General features: G+C 44.2%; 1 protein-coding gene across 1 annotated transcript; it reads left to right on the forward strand.

Annotated features, from left to right (window-relative positions):
- Window positions 1-11,064: 11,064 nt before the first annotated feature.
- Window positions 11,065-17,127, forward strand: HHEX (hematopoietically expressed homeobox). The gene is made up of 4 exons (XM_029932238.1): window positions 11,065-11,592; window positions 13,711-13,889; window positions 14,101-14,151; window positions 16,004-17,127. Exons 1-4 carry the CDS (start codon window positions 11,169-11,171, stop codon window positions 16,220-16,222), a joined length of 873 nt encoding a protein of 290 aa, XP_029788098.1. The 5' UTR covers window positions 11,065-11,168; the 3' UTR covers window positions 16,223-17,127.
- The last annotated feature ends 345 nt before the right edge of the window (window positions 17,128-17,472 follow it).

Raw genomic sequence — 17,472 nt, forward strand, 5'->3', positions numbered from 1 at the left:
AATGTTATTTTAAATGGCTTTTGTTATTTTCTCACTGAATTATATATCACTTGGATGGATAACTCAAAACTAGGATAGTGAAAACAAAATCAAGCTACTCTGATTTTCCTTTTTATCAATGGGAATAGAATCGATAAGCCTAATCTTTTCCTGACTTTTTGGTAAATAGGCCTATTTTCTATCCTTTATGTAACAAGTACCTATGACTTATTTTAATATAAAATATTGGATAATTAAACTATAATTGAAATATTTGTAATATATGGAGCTTGAAATAACAGTGCAAGTATTGGGGCACCTGGGTGGCTCAGTTGGTTAAGCATCTGACTCTTGATTTGGGCTCACATCATGGTCTCACAGTTCATGAGATCAAGCTCCATGTGATACTCATCGCTGACAGCCCTGAGCCTACTTGGGATTCTCTTTCCTCTCTCTCTGTCCCCTACTCAAATAAATAAATTAAAAAAAAATAGCACTTGTGGGGTGCCTGGGTGGCTCAGTTGGTTAAGCGTCTGACTTTGGCTCAGGTCATGATTTCACAGTTTGTGAGATCAAGCCCCACATCGGGCTTGCTTTGGATTCTGTGTCTCCTTCTCTCTCTGCCCCTCCCCCACTCACGATCTGTGTCTGTCTCTCAAAAATGAATAAACGTTTAAAAAAAAACCGTGGAATGACTGGGTGGCTCAGTTGGTTAAGCATCCGGCTTCGGCTCAAGTCATGGTCTTACGGTTAGTGGGTTCGAGCCCCGCATCGGGTTCTGTGCTGACAACTAGCCTGGAGCCTGTCTTCAGATCCTGTGACTCCTTCTCTCTCTGACCCTCCCCTGCTCACGCTGCCTTTCTGTCTCTCTCAAAAAAAAATTGTACTTGTATATGTTACCATTGCTTATCCAATAGCAAGGCTTTATTTGAATCACAGAAAATTCTTGTGTAAGAATCATATCTGGGGGGCGGTGGGTAGGGACTTGGGTGGCTCAGTTATTAAGTAACCGACTTCAGCTCAGATTGTGATCTCTGGTTTGTCAGTTTGTCAGCCCTCACATTGGGCTCCCAGCTGATGATACGGAGCTACTTAGGATTCTCTCTCTCTCTCTCTCTCTCTCTCTCTGCCCCTCCTACACTAGCTCTGTTTCTCTTTCTCTCTCAAAATAAACAAATAAACTTTAAAAAAAGAAAAAAAATCGTATCTGAGGGGTGCCTGGTGGCTCAGTCTGTTAAGTCTCTGACTCTTGATCTCAGCTCAGGTCTTGCTCTGATGTGAAATGGAGCCCCATGTCAGGCTCCGTGCTGACAGAGCAGACAGAGCCTGCTTGGGACTCTCTTTCTCTCTCCTCTCTGCTCCTCCCCCTGCTCTCACACACCCGTGCGCACTCTCAAAATAAACATTAAAAAAAAAAAATCTTCACCCATTCTATAAGTCGCCTTTTAGTTTTGTTGTTTCCTTTGCTGTACAGAAGCTTTTGTAGTCCCAATAGTTTATTTTTGTTTTTGTATCCCTTGCTTCTGGAGACATATTTAGAAAAAAGTTGCTACAGCTGATGTCAAAGAAAGTTACCGATTGTGTTCTCCTCTCGGATTTTTATGGTTTCAGGTCTTACATTTAGGTCTTTAATCCATTTTGAATTTATTTCAAATATGGTAATAAAGTGATCTAGTTTCTTTCTTTTGCATGTTGCTGTCCAGGTTACCCAACACCATTTATTGAAGAGACTATCCTTTTCCCATTGAATATTCTTCCCTGCTTCATTAAAGATTCATTGACCATATAGCTGTGGGCTTATTTCTGGGGTTTCTGTTCTGTTCTAATGATCGTTGTGCTATTTTGTGCCAGTACCAGACTGTTTTTTTTTTTCTTTTTTAATCACCATAGCTTGGTAGTATATCTTGGAATCTGGGATTGTGGTATCTCCAGTTTTGTTCTTCTTTTTGAAAACTGCTTTGGCTATTTGGGGTCTTTTGTGGTTCCATACAGATTTTAAAATTGTTTATTCTAGGTCTCTGAAAAATGCTGGTGGTATTTTGATAGGGATCACATTAAATGTGTAGACTGCTTTGGGTAGTATAGACATTTTAACATTATTTGCTCTTCTAGTCCATGAGCATGGACTTTCGCTTTCTTTGTGTCCTTTTCAATTTCTTTCATCAGTGTTTTATAGTTTTCAGAGTTCAGGTCTTTCACCTTTTGGTTAGGTTTATTTTTAGGCGTCTTATATTTTTGATGCAATTGTAAATGGGAGCATTTTCTTTTTTCTTTCTCTGTCTTTTTAAAGATTTTATTTGTAAGCAACCTCTACACCCAACACGGGGCTTGAATCCACAACCCTGAGCTTAAGAGCTATATCCTCCATCAACTGAGCCAGGCAGGCCTTCTGGGATTGTTTTCTTAATTTCTCTTTCTGCTGCTTCATAATTGGTGCATAGAAATGCAACGGATTTCTGTATATTGATTTTGTATGTATCCTACAAAATTTATCAATTCTAGCAGTTTTTGGATGGACTCTGAGTTTTCTGTATGGTATCATATCATCTGCAAGTAGTGAACTTTTTACTTCTTCTTTACCAATTTAGGTTCCTTTTATTTCTTTTTGTTGTCTGACTGCTGTGGCTAGGACTTGCATTACTATGTTGATTAAAAGTGGTGAGAGTGAAAATCCTTGTCTCCTCCCTGATCTTAGGGGTAATGCTCTCAGTTTTTCCTCATTGAGGATGATGTTAGCTGTGGGTTTTTCATATAAGGCTTTCATTATGTTGAGGTATGTTCCCTCTAAGCCTACTTTGTTGAGGGTTTTTATCATGAATGGATGTTATTCTTTGTCAAATGCTTTTTCTACATCTGTTTAAATGATCATATGATTCTAATCCTTTTTCTTTTTGATGTGATGTATCCTATTGATTGATTTATGAATATTGAACTGTGCTTGCAATATATTGTCATAATTACACAGTGGTGTAATTCACCACTTGATTATGGTGAATGATCATTTTTAATGTATTGTTGAATTTGGTTTGCTGCTATTTTGTTGGGGATTTTGCATCTACGTTCATCAGGGATGTTTGTGTCTGGCTTCTTTCACATAGCAAAGTGTTTGCAAAGAAACAAATGAAAAAACAAGCGGGACTACATAAAACTAAACATCAAAATAAATCATCAACAAAGTAAAAGCGCAACCTGCAAAATGGGGAAATATGTTTGCAAATCATATGTCTGACCAGGGTTAATATCAAAAACTTACAATGAATTCATAAATTCAATAAAAAACAAATAACCCACTTTAAAAATGAGCAAAGATCCTGAACAGAGGTTTCTACAAAGAAGGTACATGAAAGAATAACAGTGCATGAGGGGTGCCTGGGTGGCTTAGTTGGTAAAGTGTCTGCTTTTTAAAAAAAAATGTTTTAATGTTTATTTATTTTTGAGAGAGAGAGAGAGACATAGAGAAAGAGAGAGAGAGAGAGAGAGAGAGAGAGAGAGAGAGAGAGGCACACACAGACTGTGAGCAGGGGAGGGGCAGAGGGAGAGGGAGACAGAATCTGAAGCAGGCTCCAGGCTCTAAGCTGTCAGCACAGAGCCCGACTTGGAGCTCGAGCCCACAAACCATGAGGTCATCACCTGAGCTGAAGTCGGACACTTAACCAACTGAGCCACCCAGGCGCTCATTAAATGTCTGACTCTTGATTTCAGCTCAGGTCATGATTTTGCAGATCATTAGTTCAAGCCCTGAGTCCAGCTCTGCTCTGACAGTGTGTAGCCTGCTTGAGATTCTCTTCCTCTCTCTCTACCCCTTCCCCACTCTCTTACTCTCAAAGTAAAGAAGCTTAAAAAAATAGTACATGAGAAGGTGCTCAGTATCATTAGTCATTAGGAGAATGTAAATTAAAACCACAACGAGATCCACTTCATGCCTGTTAGAATGACCATCATAAAAAAGAGAAGAGACAACTAATGCTGGTGTAAATATGGAGAAAAGGGAACCCTTGTGCACTGTTGATGGGAATGAAAATTGGTGCAGCCACTCTGGAAAACAGTATGAAGGATCCTCAAAAAATTTAAAATAAGATTACCATATGATCCAGCAATTCCACTTCTGTGATATACCCAAAGACAGTAAAAACCCTAACTCAAAAAGACCCTGCGCCCTCATGGTGTTCCCAGTAACATTATTTACAATAGCCAAGACATGGAAACAAGTTAAGTGTCCATCAATGGATGAATGTATAAATATAAGGAATATTATGTAGCTACAAAAAAAAAAAGAAATTGTAGTTTTGTGACAAGATGAATGGACCTCGGAGGCATTATGCTAAGTGAAATAAGTCAGACAAGAAAAGAGAAATATTGCATGATCCCACTTACATGTGGAATCTAAACAACATCACACAACATCTCTAAGAGAAAGAGATCAGACTTGTGGCTACCAGAGGTAGGGGTGGGGGAGGCGGAACTGGAGGAAGATGTTTAAAAGGTACGGAATACTAGTTATAAGATAAATAAGTACTAGCCGGAACTAGAGTGTACTATGTTAAGAGAAATTAGTCAGAGAAAGACAAACATCATATGGCTTCACTCATAATAGGAATTTAAGATCAAAGCAAATGAACATAAGGGAAGGGAAGCAAAAATAATATAAAAACAGAGAGGGGGACTAAACATAAGAGACTCTTTTTGCAAAAAAAAATATTTGTTTTTGAGAGAGAGAGAGAGAGACAGAGCATAAGTGGGGTAGGGCAGGGAGGGAGGGAGACACAGAATCTGAAGCAGGCTCCAGGCTCCAAGCTGTCAGCTGCCCGATGAGGGGGCTCGAACTCACAAACCATTAGATCATGACCTGAGCCAAAGTCAGACACTTAACCGACTGAGCCACCCAGGCACCCCCATAAGAGACTCTTAAATACAGAGAACAAACTGAAGGTTACTGGAGGGGTTGTGAGAGGGGGGATGGGCTAAGTGGACAAGGGGCATTAAGGAATCTACTCCTGAAATCATTGTTGCACCATGTGCTAACTAACTTGGATGTAAATAAACAAACCAGAAATACTAGAGATGCAATGTACAGCATGATGACTATGGCTAACACTGCTGTTGGATATAGCAAGTTGTTAAGGGCGTAAATCCTAAGAGTGTTCATAACAAGGAGAACATTTTTCTTTTTATTGTATCTATATGAGAAGATTGATGTTACCTGAACCTACTGTGGTAACCACTTCACAATATATGTTTATCAAATCATCGTGCTGTATGCCTTAAACTTAGACAATTGATGTATGTCAACTGTTTCTCAATGACACCGGTAAAAATACTAGTTAATAAAACTGCATGACAGGGAAAGTGTTTTCAAAGTTCATCCATGTTGCAGCGTGTATCAGTAGTTCATTCCTTTTTATTTCCAAATACTATTCCATTGCTAGGATGCGTCATATTTTATTTACCCATTTGTAGGTTGATGGACATTTGGGTTGTTTCCACATTGTGGGTATTATAATCCTGCTATGACCATTTGTATACAAGTTTTTGTGCAGCTATATGTTTTCATTTCTTGGCTATGTGTCTAGGAGTGGAATTACTGGGTCATATGGTAACTTTGTTTTTAAACTTTTCAGGGAACCTCGGTGGCTCTTGGTCTTGGCTCAGATCATGATACCAGGGTCCTGGAATTGGGCCTTACATGGAACTCTGCACTGAGTGTGGAGTCCGTTTGGGATTCTCATTCTCTCTCTCTCTCTCTCTCTCAAAAAAGAAAAAATAAAAGATTTATAGACTTTTCAGAAACTGTCAGATTGTTTTCCAAAACAGCTGCTTCATTTTACAAGGCCACTAGCAATGTCTGAGGATTCTACATCTCCACAACCTTACCAACATGTTATTTTCTGATTGAAAATATAATTATTATAGCTACCCTAGTGGGTATTAAGTAGCACCTTATTGTGGTTTCAATTTGTATTTCACTGGTAAGTAGTGGCATAGAACAGCTTTTCATGTGCTTATTGGCCATTTGAATATCTTCTTTGGAGAAATGTCTATTCAGATCTTTTGTTGTTAAAAAAAATGGGGTTCTCTTTCTATTACTGAGTGCTTCATCACTTTTTTAATTGAGCAAATAAACAGCATAAGCTTCACCAAAACATCCAAGATCAGTACACCCACATTAGAGTGCTAAGTATGGTGTAATATGTGAAACATAGACATCACTGGGTCAATGGCATGGTGATTACTGCCCGTGTGTTCCAGAGTTCTGACCCCATCCGTGACACAGAGGAGACACTTGAATCTAATCACATTAGCATTTGAAAGTCAGTAAAGCCCTGAAACACTAATTAATTAGATTTTGTCAAGTTTTAATCAAATGTAACAATATAATGACTTGATATGTGATTTAATAAATGATTTAGTTATCCCAACACTTGAAGGTAATAAGACTTGTAGTGTAAGTAAAAATAGAACCAAATTGTGGGGGCACCTGGGTGGCTCAGTCAGTTACGCATCTGACTCTTAATTTCGGCTCAGGTCATAATCTCACTGTTCAGGGGATCAAGCCCCATGGTTGGGTTCCAGACTGATAGCAGGGAACCTGCTTGGGATTCTCTCTCTCCCTCTCTTGCTGCCCCCCTCCTCAAAATAAATAAAGAAAAAAAGGACCAAATTGCTATCATAAAGTCCATTGATGCTTTCAAGCTGTAGCTAATTTGAAGTTTTACCTCCATGTGTAATTATTGAAAATAAGTTGCAGTTGCCTATTTGTAAAGTTTCTCTTAATTCATTTAATAAACATCTGTTAAAAACAAAAGAAGTTGCAAAAAAGAATTAAGTTCTTACTAGATAAATTAGAGGTGAGACCCACCTTCTCTTCGCACAAAGGTTGGTCTCTTTTGTAATAGCAGTGACTAAAATAAATGGTGCCAAATTTTTGGAGAGAGTCTTGTTTAATTCAGAATATAATTAAAATCTCATGTAGCTTTATTGGTTTTAGTATCCAGCAGAGAAAAAATATTGAAACTCCAAGAGATTTTGAATTAAATAGCTACAACAGTTTTGTTTTATTAGTTCTGACTGTGTGAAAAAAAAATTATAAGGACAACTTCGGAAAAATCTAGGTCTTTTAGAGCCCCAAATGACTTTTAAAACAATAAAACAAACTATAAAACCTACACAAGTGATATTAAAAATTATGTAGTTCAATAAATGTGACAGTCACAAATATGGTTGTAATTTTTTTTTTAAACTATAGCAAATGAACATGGATCTGACGACTGGATTTAGAAGAGGTAGTGTTATATAACTTAACAGAATTAAGTGCTTCAACTTGCTGGGGAGCATTATGTAGCAGAGTTGGAATGTTTTATCAATGCCTTGTAAGATCTCCATCTACCTCACAGGGTCTGTGGCTAAATCAAAGAAAGGGATGATGCTTCGTTTTCCTATAGCAGTGATTATTTTCCCAGCATTTTAATGTTTACTTTTGGAAGGTTTGTAGATTTACATCTTTTTGGCTGGTGGCCGAGTCATGCACAGAATTAACTATAAACCCATACAATTTTTGAGGATGGAGAATGACGGCTGGCTAGTGATTTACTGTAAAGGCCTGACATGAATCCGAGCAATCATCTCAATTGCTTGCTGTGTGGAAGGGCCGGGAAAAGAAGAGAAACAAAGACAATGCTGTGAGTAGACAATAATCACAGTTACTTGCTTAGTTCCTTGGGGTCCCAATCTCTGAATACCCAAACATAACTTTGGAAGGCGCCTCTAAGCTTCAGCTAATAACTGTTCTTTCTTTGTCCCTAAATCCTGTCTCTGTCCTTGGTACACAGAAGAGCACACCTGCCTGAATTCTCCATCAGGTCATGTGATGAGAATAATGACTGGTGGAATGGGCACAGCATCAGACGGGACCGCAGAGGGACCGAGGATTCTCAAAGAGCCCTCCAGGGATGTTTTCCCAGGGCAATGCACTACTGGAACTTGTATGCAGACTTAACGAACAATTTAAATAATTTTTACCTAAAAAAATGAGACCACTTTCATTTTTTAACATCTAAAATCACACTTCAAAAAGTTTTTATGTTGGAAACTTTCAAATCTATAGAGAAGCTGAAACTAGTACAATGGACATTAGTATAACCTTCACCTAAATTCATCAATGAAGAATTTTCTAATTTGCTTTATCGCCCTGCTTATCGATATGTGTGTGCATGTGCGTACATGTTTTGTGTGTACGGAACTACTTGAAAGTTGCAGATGTCATGACCCGTCACACCTAACTACTGTAGCCTGCCCCTTCCAAGAATAAGAATATTTTATTGACAATACCAATATCACACGTAACACAATGAACATTAATTTACTAATGTCATCTAATGTACAATTCATTTTCAGTTTTTCCCTATTGCTCCCAAAATGTCTTTCATAGCTTTTTTTCCCTTTAATCTAGAATCTAATCAATTGGCATGATATTCGAGACATGAAAATCTTTATCCTCCATGATGTTTCACTCAATGGCTCTGGTCCAAAGATGATACTTCCTTTTTTAAGATTTATTTATTTTGAGAGAGAGAGAGAGAGAGAGAGCGCGAGCAAGTGGGTGCACGAGTTGGGGAAGGACAGAGAGAGAGGGAGAGAGACAGAAAGTCTCAAGCAGGCTCCATACTGTCAGCACTGAGCACAGAGCTCAAGGTGGGCTCAATCCCAGCAACTGTGAGATTGTGACCTGAGCTGAAATCCACAGTGGGACACTTAGCCCACTGAGCCACCCAGGCGTCCCTAAAGATGATTCTTTCTTTTATTTTTTATTTTTTTAATGTTTTTTATTTATTTTTGATACAGAGAGAGACAGAGCATGAGAGGGGGAGGGGCAGAGAGAGAAGGAGACACAGAACCAGAAGCAGGCTCCAGGCTCCGAGCTAGCTGTCAGCACAGAGCCTGACGCGGGGCTCGAACCCACGAACGTGAGATCTGACCTGAGCCGAAGTGGGAGGCTTAACCAACTGAGCCACCCAGGCACCCCAGATGATTCTTTCTTGAATGAATGATTACATGTTTAATTTTATCAAGCCTTTTTTTTTTACATGTGTTAGCTGGCATCCTTTCAGCGTTACCATCCATCATCCCTCTCTCTGAGTATCACTACACAGAGTGATACTTTGGACAGTTATATTCATTGCGTTAAAATCCAAAATGTGTTTTTGATGCTAAGCCACCCCAAATTTGGCCAATGGGAAACTCATCAAGGCTGTCTGTCTCCTTTCTGTAGTTTCTAGCACAAGATGTGTTGTACTTTTCCTGCCCCAGACCTAGAATCAGCCATTTCTTCAAGGACCTCCTTATACTATGAATAGGTCACATCCACATGCTTCAATTCCCCCAATATTCAAAGTATACAGTATGTTCGTTCTTCCTTCAAATCCACCTTTCTCTACCTAGACAGCTGATGTTACTAGTTTTTTTGTGTATTCTCCCAGAGATAGTTTACATAATAGAGCAAAGGCTCCTTACCCTCTCCTAACGTTTTAACTCAAATGATAGCACGTTATGCTCACTGTGTTTGTCTGTGCTTGTAGCTCTGGTCTGTCATCAGTTTCTCAACGTTGCCTATGACCCACCCCCAAAAGATTAGGAGCCTTTAGGCTAATTTCCAAATATTTCAGAAAAGCTCCTGGAGGATGACTTGACCAAAGTTGCACTGACAACACTCACATGCTACTCCTTCAGCTTGGAATATTCGTCCCTCCCTAGCTCTTTGACGACTACTCATTTTGCAAACATCACTTCCTTGGAGAAGCTTCCATTCTTTAACCCACCCTCTCCCCCAACTAGATGATGTCCCCCGGTTGTAAGGTTTCAGATCACCCCGAACTTCTCCTTCCTAGCACACACATAAGCCACTGCATCAAAGTTTGTTTCCTGCCTCCGTAAGGGCAGAAACTACATCTGTCTTGTTCACTGTTGGCACACAGTAGTTGCTCAACAGAAATGTGCGCAGTGCAACTTGAACTCGGCTCAACCGGCTTCCAGCCCACTCTTCTTTCGTCTGCCACCCCGCTTTAGGCGGAAAAATAGTTCCAAGATGTAAATAAAAAATCTCAACAGAAAAAGCTGGGCAATCTGCATCTCCACAGCTAATGGAGGACCTTAGCAGCAACTGCTCACCGCGAGGTGTGACGACCGCAGGAGGGCGTCAATCAAGAAAATGCCCCCGTGCCCCGCAGGCGAGTGGAGCCGCACAGAGCCGAGGCCACAAGGGGTAGAGCCACGGCTTCAATAGAAAACACGTGCAAAACTGGAAAGCGGTGCTGCGCGCAGCTGCGACCCCTGGACCCGGGGATAGGGGGAACATAGAGCAACCCCATTCAGTCGGAGAAGACTGCACACCTTCTACCTGGCGCCGTAAAACCCAGGCCTTCCCTCGATTCCTCGCCGAAGCGGCTTCTGCCAGCGTCCTCTCGGAAGTGGCTGTGTGCGGGGGCCCACAAATGAACCGGGCTGGAGCCGCCACGAGTCCGGAGCCCCTGAAGTCTAGTCGTCCTTACCCCAGCTGGGACGCAGCTTAGGGCTGGATTTCTGTCCTCGGAGCTGCCCCAGGAACCCAGGGCAGTCTCTCGCTACGAGCTCCGGAGACGCCCGGGCAACAGCCAGTGCCACCGTTACTCCAGCGAGCGCGCCGACGGGGAGAGCACTCTTAGGCCTGCGAAGGCGCGGCTCTGCCAGTGGCCTCCACGCCTGCCAGGCACGAGTCCAGCTGCCCCGCGCCTGGGACCGGCCCCTGCCACCATGGGCCCGGGCTTGGACCAGTGCCCCCCGAGTTTCGGCAGAGTTTCCTCCCGGCAGGAGCTGGGACCACTTGAGTCCGTGTGTTCCAGGCGCTACTTTCCTCGTGTCTCCCCACGACGGACATGGCCCTGGGCTTCCTTCGAGGGCTTCCCGGACGAAGGTGCCTGGAGCCCCCAGCGACGGCGGCGGCGGAGCACCGGGGCGCAGGGTCCTTTCAGGCTGCGAGTAAGCGCGTCCTGGGGGGCGGGGAGCTCAGCCGGCGGGGGCGGGCCAAGGGTGGGGGCGGGAGGCTGCTCCCGGGGCTCCGCGCCATTGGCCGCAGGGCCGGGCGGCAGGAAGGGGCCAGAGAGCGCGGCCCCACCCCGTGGCCGGCAGAGCCTATCGCCGGGAGCGCGGAGCGCGGATAAATGTACCGCCGCGGCGCGGGCCGCCAGCTCTCCGAGGGGCCGGAGCACAGCGGAGCCATGCAGTACCCACACCCCGGGCCAGCGGCGGCGGCGGGTGCCGTGGGGGTGCCGCTGTACGCGCCCACGCCGCTGCTGCAGCCGGCGCACCCGACGCCGTTCTACATCGAGGACATCCTGGGCCGCGGACCCGCCGCGCCCACCCCCGCCCCCACGCTGCCGTCCCCCAACTCCTCCTTCACCAGCCTCGTGTCCTCCTACCGGACCCCGGTGTACGAGCCCACGCCAATCCACCCCGCCTTCTCGCACCACTCCGCTGCCGCGCTGGCCGCCACCTACGGACCCGGCGGCTTCGGGGGACCTCTGTACCCCTTCCCGCGGACGGTGAACGACTACACGCACGCCCTGTTCCGCCACGACCCCCTGGGTAAGGCGGCCGAGGTCATGGCGGGGACGAGCCGCGGCGGCGGCGAGGAAGGCGCCACCCGGCAGGTGGCAGCGTCCAGGAGGCGGCGGGGGCGGAGTGGGAGGCAATAGAAAGTTGTGGCAAAAGCGATCGAAAAGCGGCTCTCGGGCGCGCGCGGGGACAGGAGGCGCGGGCCCCAGTGGCGCGCGGCCGGGGCTGACCGCATCATGACTCAGATTGGTTTTCCTGCACCTTGCAGGCGTCGGGGCGCGCGGGCCCGGGCGAAACCTTTGGCGTTGCCACGGGGGCTTGTGGCCGAAGGCAGTTCTGGGGCGCGCGTGTCGCTCGGGGTGGGGTCCCCTTAGCTGGAGGGACTGGGAAGAGAGTGCCAAGGCGCCCGGGGCCGGCCCTATGGGGCAGGGATAGCCGCCTAGCCCGGGTGGTTAGGAGGCTGGACCTGGTTCAACAAGCTTGTGCAGTGAAAGAGCCTGACCCTTTCCGTTCATACAGGAAATCTTGAATTCTCGATAGGAGTAAATCTGGTTTCAGAAGCTGTTAAGTGTTTTCCTGGCTGCATGAAGCAGACCCTTCCCCCGGAGTAGTGCACGCTGCTGATTATTTTATCGACATCCTCAATACAGACAAATTCAGGAAACACTCGACTTCTGATAGCCGGGATCCGTTTTTCTGATATTGTTCATTTCCTCTGTGTGGGATGTGACTTTATGGCAGCTAAAATAACCAGTTGCTTCCTTTTTTTTTTTTCCCCGAGGCTGTTTTGCACTAGTCTGAAGCCTGACGTAAGCAAAATCTGGAAAGAAAAAAACCCCCAACAATGCCAGCTTTCAAAGTGTTTTGGGGGCAGGCCTGCAGACCCACGGACGGACGGACTGACAGGTCTTTGGAGTAGGAAAGGCAGTGAGGACACCTAGGGCATAGGGTATTTTCGGGGTTTGTCCCCCTCAGTGCGCGGCCTAAGAAATGAGCCACCGGTGTCCGCACTCCGGGTGGCTCTTGGCGTCTCTGGCATCTGATCCCCTGGGGAATAAGAAAGGGGGCTTCTTTGCCTTGGGCCACCAGCGTTTTAAATTTACTCTCAGCTATTGGCAGCTTATATAGGGACCGCAGAGACAGACTAGCATTTTCATTAATATTTTAATGACCTCATGTTTATGAAGCGGCCTCTATCTGGCTCAGCCCTCCACCCTCCTTTCTTCAACGTTAGAGAGATTTGGAGGGGAATTATATTTTAGCTCTTTATTAAAAGAAATAGATTTTATTGTATGATTCCAGCCTCGAGAATTTGGGGCGGGCAGTGACCCCGGCGTGACTCTCTCCACCTGCTGGGGCCAGAGCGGGACCCTCAGCCGGGCACGGCCTGGGGTGAACGTTTTCACAGAGCGCGCCCTGGGTTTCCTTGGGTTACTGCTGGGACCGCGCAGGAGGAAGCAAAGGGTTTTTCGAGATAGACCAACAGGAAACACATTGACGGAAATGTTGCCATAGCCCACGGGGTAGCTGTAACTGGCCGCCCCCGCCGCAGGGTGTGAAATCAGAGGAGGCCGCTGCGCCCTGGAGCTAGGATTGGAAGCTCCAGGAGCTGCCTAAAGTCTGCGCCCGGGCCGGAGGGCTGCCCGAGGAGGCTCCCGCCAGTGGCCCCCGGCCGGAACGCCTCGGGTAGTGTAACGGCCCGGTGCCTTCCCAACACACACAGACTCTGGGTGTTTGGAAAGTGCGGCTCACCAAGGGAAAGGGCCTAGAAGTGCAACAAATTGTATGTCAAATCGAGAGCGACTCGTTCGAGAGGGTCGTGGTATTTTAAACTCAATTTATAGTGGGTGTTCTTTTGGGAATCAAAAGATTTGTGCTTAAATCCAGCCATGGGTGTGATGGCTGTTTGTGTCTGTGAGTGTACAAGGGTCATCTGCGTGCATATGCAGTTGTGCGTGCGTGTGACTTTGGGTGTTTCTATCACTGGGTATGTATGCGTCTTGGTGGGCACGTATTGGGTCCTTGTGTGGGTGGGCATATGGGAACATGTCCGGTTGAGTGTCCTCCTGCGTCCCCTACTCCCCTTTGTCACCCCCAGGGCCTGGCTGCTCCAGGGCTGTCACTAACCGCAGCTCTCGCTGCTCCCAGGCAAACCTCTGCTCTGGAGCCCTTTCTTGCAGAGGCCTCTGCATAAAAGGAAAGGCGGCCAGGTGAGGTTCTCCAACGACCAGACGATCGAGTTGGAGAAGAAGTTTGAGACCCAGAAATACCTTTCTCCGCCCGAGAGGAAGCGTCTGGCCAAGATGCTGCAGCTCAGCGAGAGACAGGTTAGCGCGCCTGCGGGCTCGGGGCAGATTCCTGGGGCGGGGGTCGCGGGGCGGAAGACAGAGCCACCTTGCGCTCTGGCGTGTCGCGTCTCGTCGCGCTATCGAACGCCCTGAGCGCTGGCCGGCCTGCTCGACCGCCCCGGATCAGCTTCTCCATTACCCCCCAGGCGCCTTGGGTCCCTGGCAAGTTTTCTTTCTGTCTTTCCTGTAGGTCAAAACCTGGTTCCAGAATCGACGCGCTAAATGGAGAAGACTAAAACAGGTATCGACATGGTTGTGTTTCTATGGAAATAAATATTTTTATCATGTTATCTCAATGCGAGGCCTGTTATGGGTTGTATGCAAAAGTCATTTGAGAGACTATTTAACCTCTTCACCTTGATTAAAAAGGCAAATAGTCTTGCTGAGATTCAGGATGAGTTGCTCAGGTGGCAGTAATGCTAAAAGCACCTAATGCAGTTCCTATATCAATTATGCTTGGGTTTTCACACACTGGCTAGTAAAACTCCGGGCTAATTGTTTTATAAATCCCATATGTTGTTTATCTAATTAACGCAGGAAAGATAAAGTAATTGACAGTAAATGACTTAAGCAGTTATCTTTGGGAGAAAATTGTTTCTTTTATTTACACAGCCATAATAAAACCAGGCAGAGCTCAAGGGTAAATATAAGGAAATAAACACCTTTCAGTCTTGTTTGCACTGTTTTTTTAGAAGAATTAAATATCAAAGAGTTTAAAATTATTTCCCACCTAATGCCAGCTCTTAAAATGAATATAAGACATGTAAGAGAATATACAAGCCTGTTTGGAAAGTAGCTGAAACTTACTAACAGTCTTTTTTTCCAATGACCTTGTTACGCAATGTGCGATAAAAAGTAAAGGCTAATTCAGTTTTTGAAAAACCTCTATTGACTTAAAGCTAAAGATTTGTTTTTGATGTTCTAGTCTGGAGGTCTTCTCCATAGTCGTCTGACAATTGTTCATTTGCCAGTGTATATACAGTTTAGAATACGTAAAATGTTTTTGAAACAATAATACGAGTGGGGAAGTAGAAAGTGTGCAGTTTTAAATTTAGCGAGCATAACTTGCTCACTAAATATAAGACGGTGTCACAAGGTTCACTTTGAGACAGAAAATAAGTATCCCATAATTTCATTATTCTAACATGATTTAAAAATATGCAGATTCCCCCTCAATCTCTGACCCTGTGCGTCTATTTGTTACTTAGTTGCAAGCCTGGTGAATATATTATAGTCTTGCTTAAAAAAAAAAAAACAACCCTTAGCAATATATCATATTTCTTTGTAGTGTTTATGTATATTTTAGACAAACAGGATTAAAAATTCACCCACTTATTTGGTTCTTGGTCAAAGGTTTGACTGCAGTGTACCAGGAATTTTTTAAATAGCGGTTCCTATGTAATATGTAGGAATATATTTTCCAGAAAATTTCCCCCAGTTTTAAGTAAACTGCAGTGAATTGTCTCCTTTTGCAGGTGGCAACATTCTTTCAGTTTTGCATTTTTACCTTTGCCAGGATTTTGTAATTTGCTACTCCAAATTATAAGTTTATAAACTTCGGAAAATGGAGGAAAAAGGATTCAATCTAATGATTTTGAAATTTTCTCCTTAATTCACTACATAGCATTCATGTTTTTTAAGTGTCTGAGAGACCCTGTTAATTGGCAAGGTTTAAAAATACTTGAAGAATGAAGATAGTGTGTATCTGTAGTAATCTGATTTTCCCTCTCCCCTAAAACCTAAAGAACCTGGAGACCATGAATGTGAGCAGGAGCTAAGTGTTCATTTGACACAATCCATTTAGTTATATTTGTGACTGGTTCTTCTTCTCACAAGAGCATGATCTTTCTCTGATATAACAGAGATCTGATCCCTGGGGGAAATAAAGAAAGGGAGCTCTTTGCCTTGGGCCACTTCTAAAGTGAGAAAGAAGCACAAATATGTATTTTTTAAATGAAAAGATAATAGCTGAAAGCAATAGATACACTAAAAATTTTAAAGACGATAAAGAATGAAAACACATTCTGATTTATGTCTCTTATGCCTCCATATTTCACGAGCCTACCAATTTCATTTTCATTCCTTTCATTCAGGAGAACCCTCAAAGCAATAAAAAAGAAGAACTGGAAAATTTGGACAATCCCTGTGACCAGAGGCAAGACTTGACAAGTGAGCAGAATAAAGGTGCTCTGGATAGCTCTCAATGTTCACCCTCCCTGGCCTCCCAGGAAGACCTTGAGTCAGAGATTTCAGAGGATTCTGACCAGGAAGTGGACATTGAGGGTGATAAAGGCTATTTTAATGCTGGATGATGACCACTGACATTGGCATGTTCTGAAAACTGGATTCAGGAATAACATTTGCTACAGAAAATCTCCATAGATGATACTGGAAAACTCTGAGAAAGGGAATCAATTTTCTGGTATTCTGGAACCCTAAAATATTTGGTGCACTGGCTGAACAGCAAATTTATATTGAAATCTTAATTTTGACTTCAGTGGTTTATGTACTGACTTTAGGTTGTATGATGAAGGGACTCTTCACTGCTTAAATTCACTTGCTTTTTAAAAAAGTAAATTGTTTTTTCTATTTATAAAAAGTAATTTTTGAATTTTTGGTTAAAATTTTAAGTTATAACTTTAAAAATTTTAATAAGATCTTCTTGAATGACGTTTCTACAATCTGTTATCTACATCCTGCTTAACGGAAAAGCAGAGGGCACCCCAGATCCAGAGGCATACCTTGGAAAAGGGGCCCACATTTCAGGCAGCCTTGGAATATTTTTAAAGGAAACGTTCTTTACTTTTATATTACATTCTTATACTGCTGCCTTAAATCCAAAGTGATCTCAGAGCTCCGGTCTCTGGGATGTGTGTGTTCTTTTTTCAAAGATAGTTGGTAAGAATCTTAAATGCTTGTTTTGCACTATCACTTAGTACCTATATGACCAAGGTGTTAAGGGAATAATAGTACAGTACAAATCAAGCAGAGAAACTGACTGACTGTGACTAAAATTAATCACAGGGGAACTAGAAGTAGCAGGTTAATTAACTGTAAGTAGACTGTAGATATTGTGTTTTATATCAAACAGTGTTTATAATGTGTGTATATATAATTTTTTCGCTGTAAAAAAAATGGCCAAAACGGTGGTGGTGTTTGTTTGTTTTTTTAAATGAATAACTTGTGTATAAAATAAACCCGTCGGTGGACGACTGATCTAGTCGGACCTCATACTTACAGGGAAACAAACGCACACCTTTCACCTTTCTTTCCAGCTTCTCGCGGGGCTGGGCGCGGCGGGTGGGTGTGCCCTGGAAATAGACTGGGGCCTTTCCCCCAGGAGGAGGGGGCGGGGGAGGGGCTCGGTGTGCGCGCGTCGCCGCGGGGGGAGGCTCCCACCCGCAGAGCCCCGAGTGCGGCTGATGGGAGATCCCGGCGCGCCGGGTGGCGGGAAGAGCCGGGGCCGAGGTCGGCCGCCGAACCCCATCGATTCGCCTCGGCTCCCAGGCTGACCGGGGCCGCCGTCCTTGACCGGCGTGAGTCAACACTGCGTCATCCCTTG

The sequence above is a fragment of the Suricata suricatta genome, chromosome 2 (genome assembly GCF_006229205.1).
Source record: "Suricata suricatta isolate VVHF042 chromosome 2, meerkat_22Aug2017_6uvM2_HiC, whole genome shotgun sequence".
In the NCBI taxonomy this organism is placed as follows: Eukaryota; Metazoa; Chordata; class Mammalia; order Carnivora; family Herpestidae; genus Suricata; species Suricata suricatta.

Coding starts and splice junctions, on each gene's coding strand:
- HHEX (XM_029932238.1), top strand. CDS start 11,169: ATGTACCGCCGCGGCGCGGGCCGCCAGCTCTCCGAGGGGCCGGAGCAC. Junction 11,593..13,710: donor GTTCCGCCACGACCCCCTGG/GTAAGGCGGCCG, acceptor CGCTGCTCCCAG/GCAAACCTCTGCTCTGGAGC. Junction 13,890..14,100: donor TGCAGCTCAGCGAGAGACAG/GTTAGCGCGCCT, acceptor TCTTTCCTGTAG/GTCAAAACCTGGTTCCAGAA.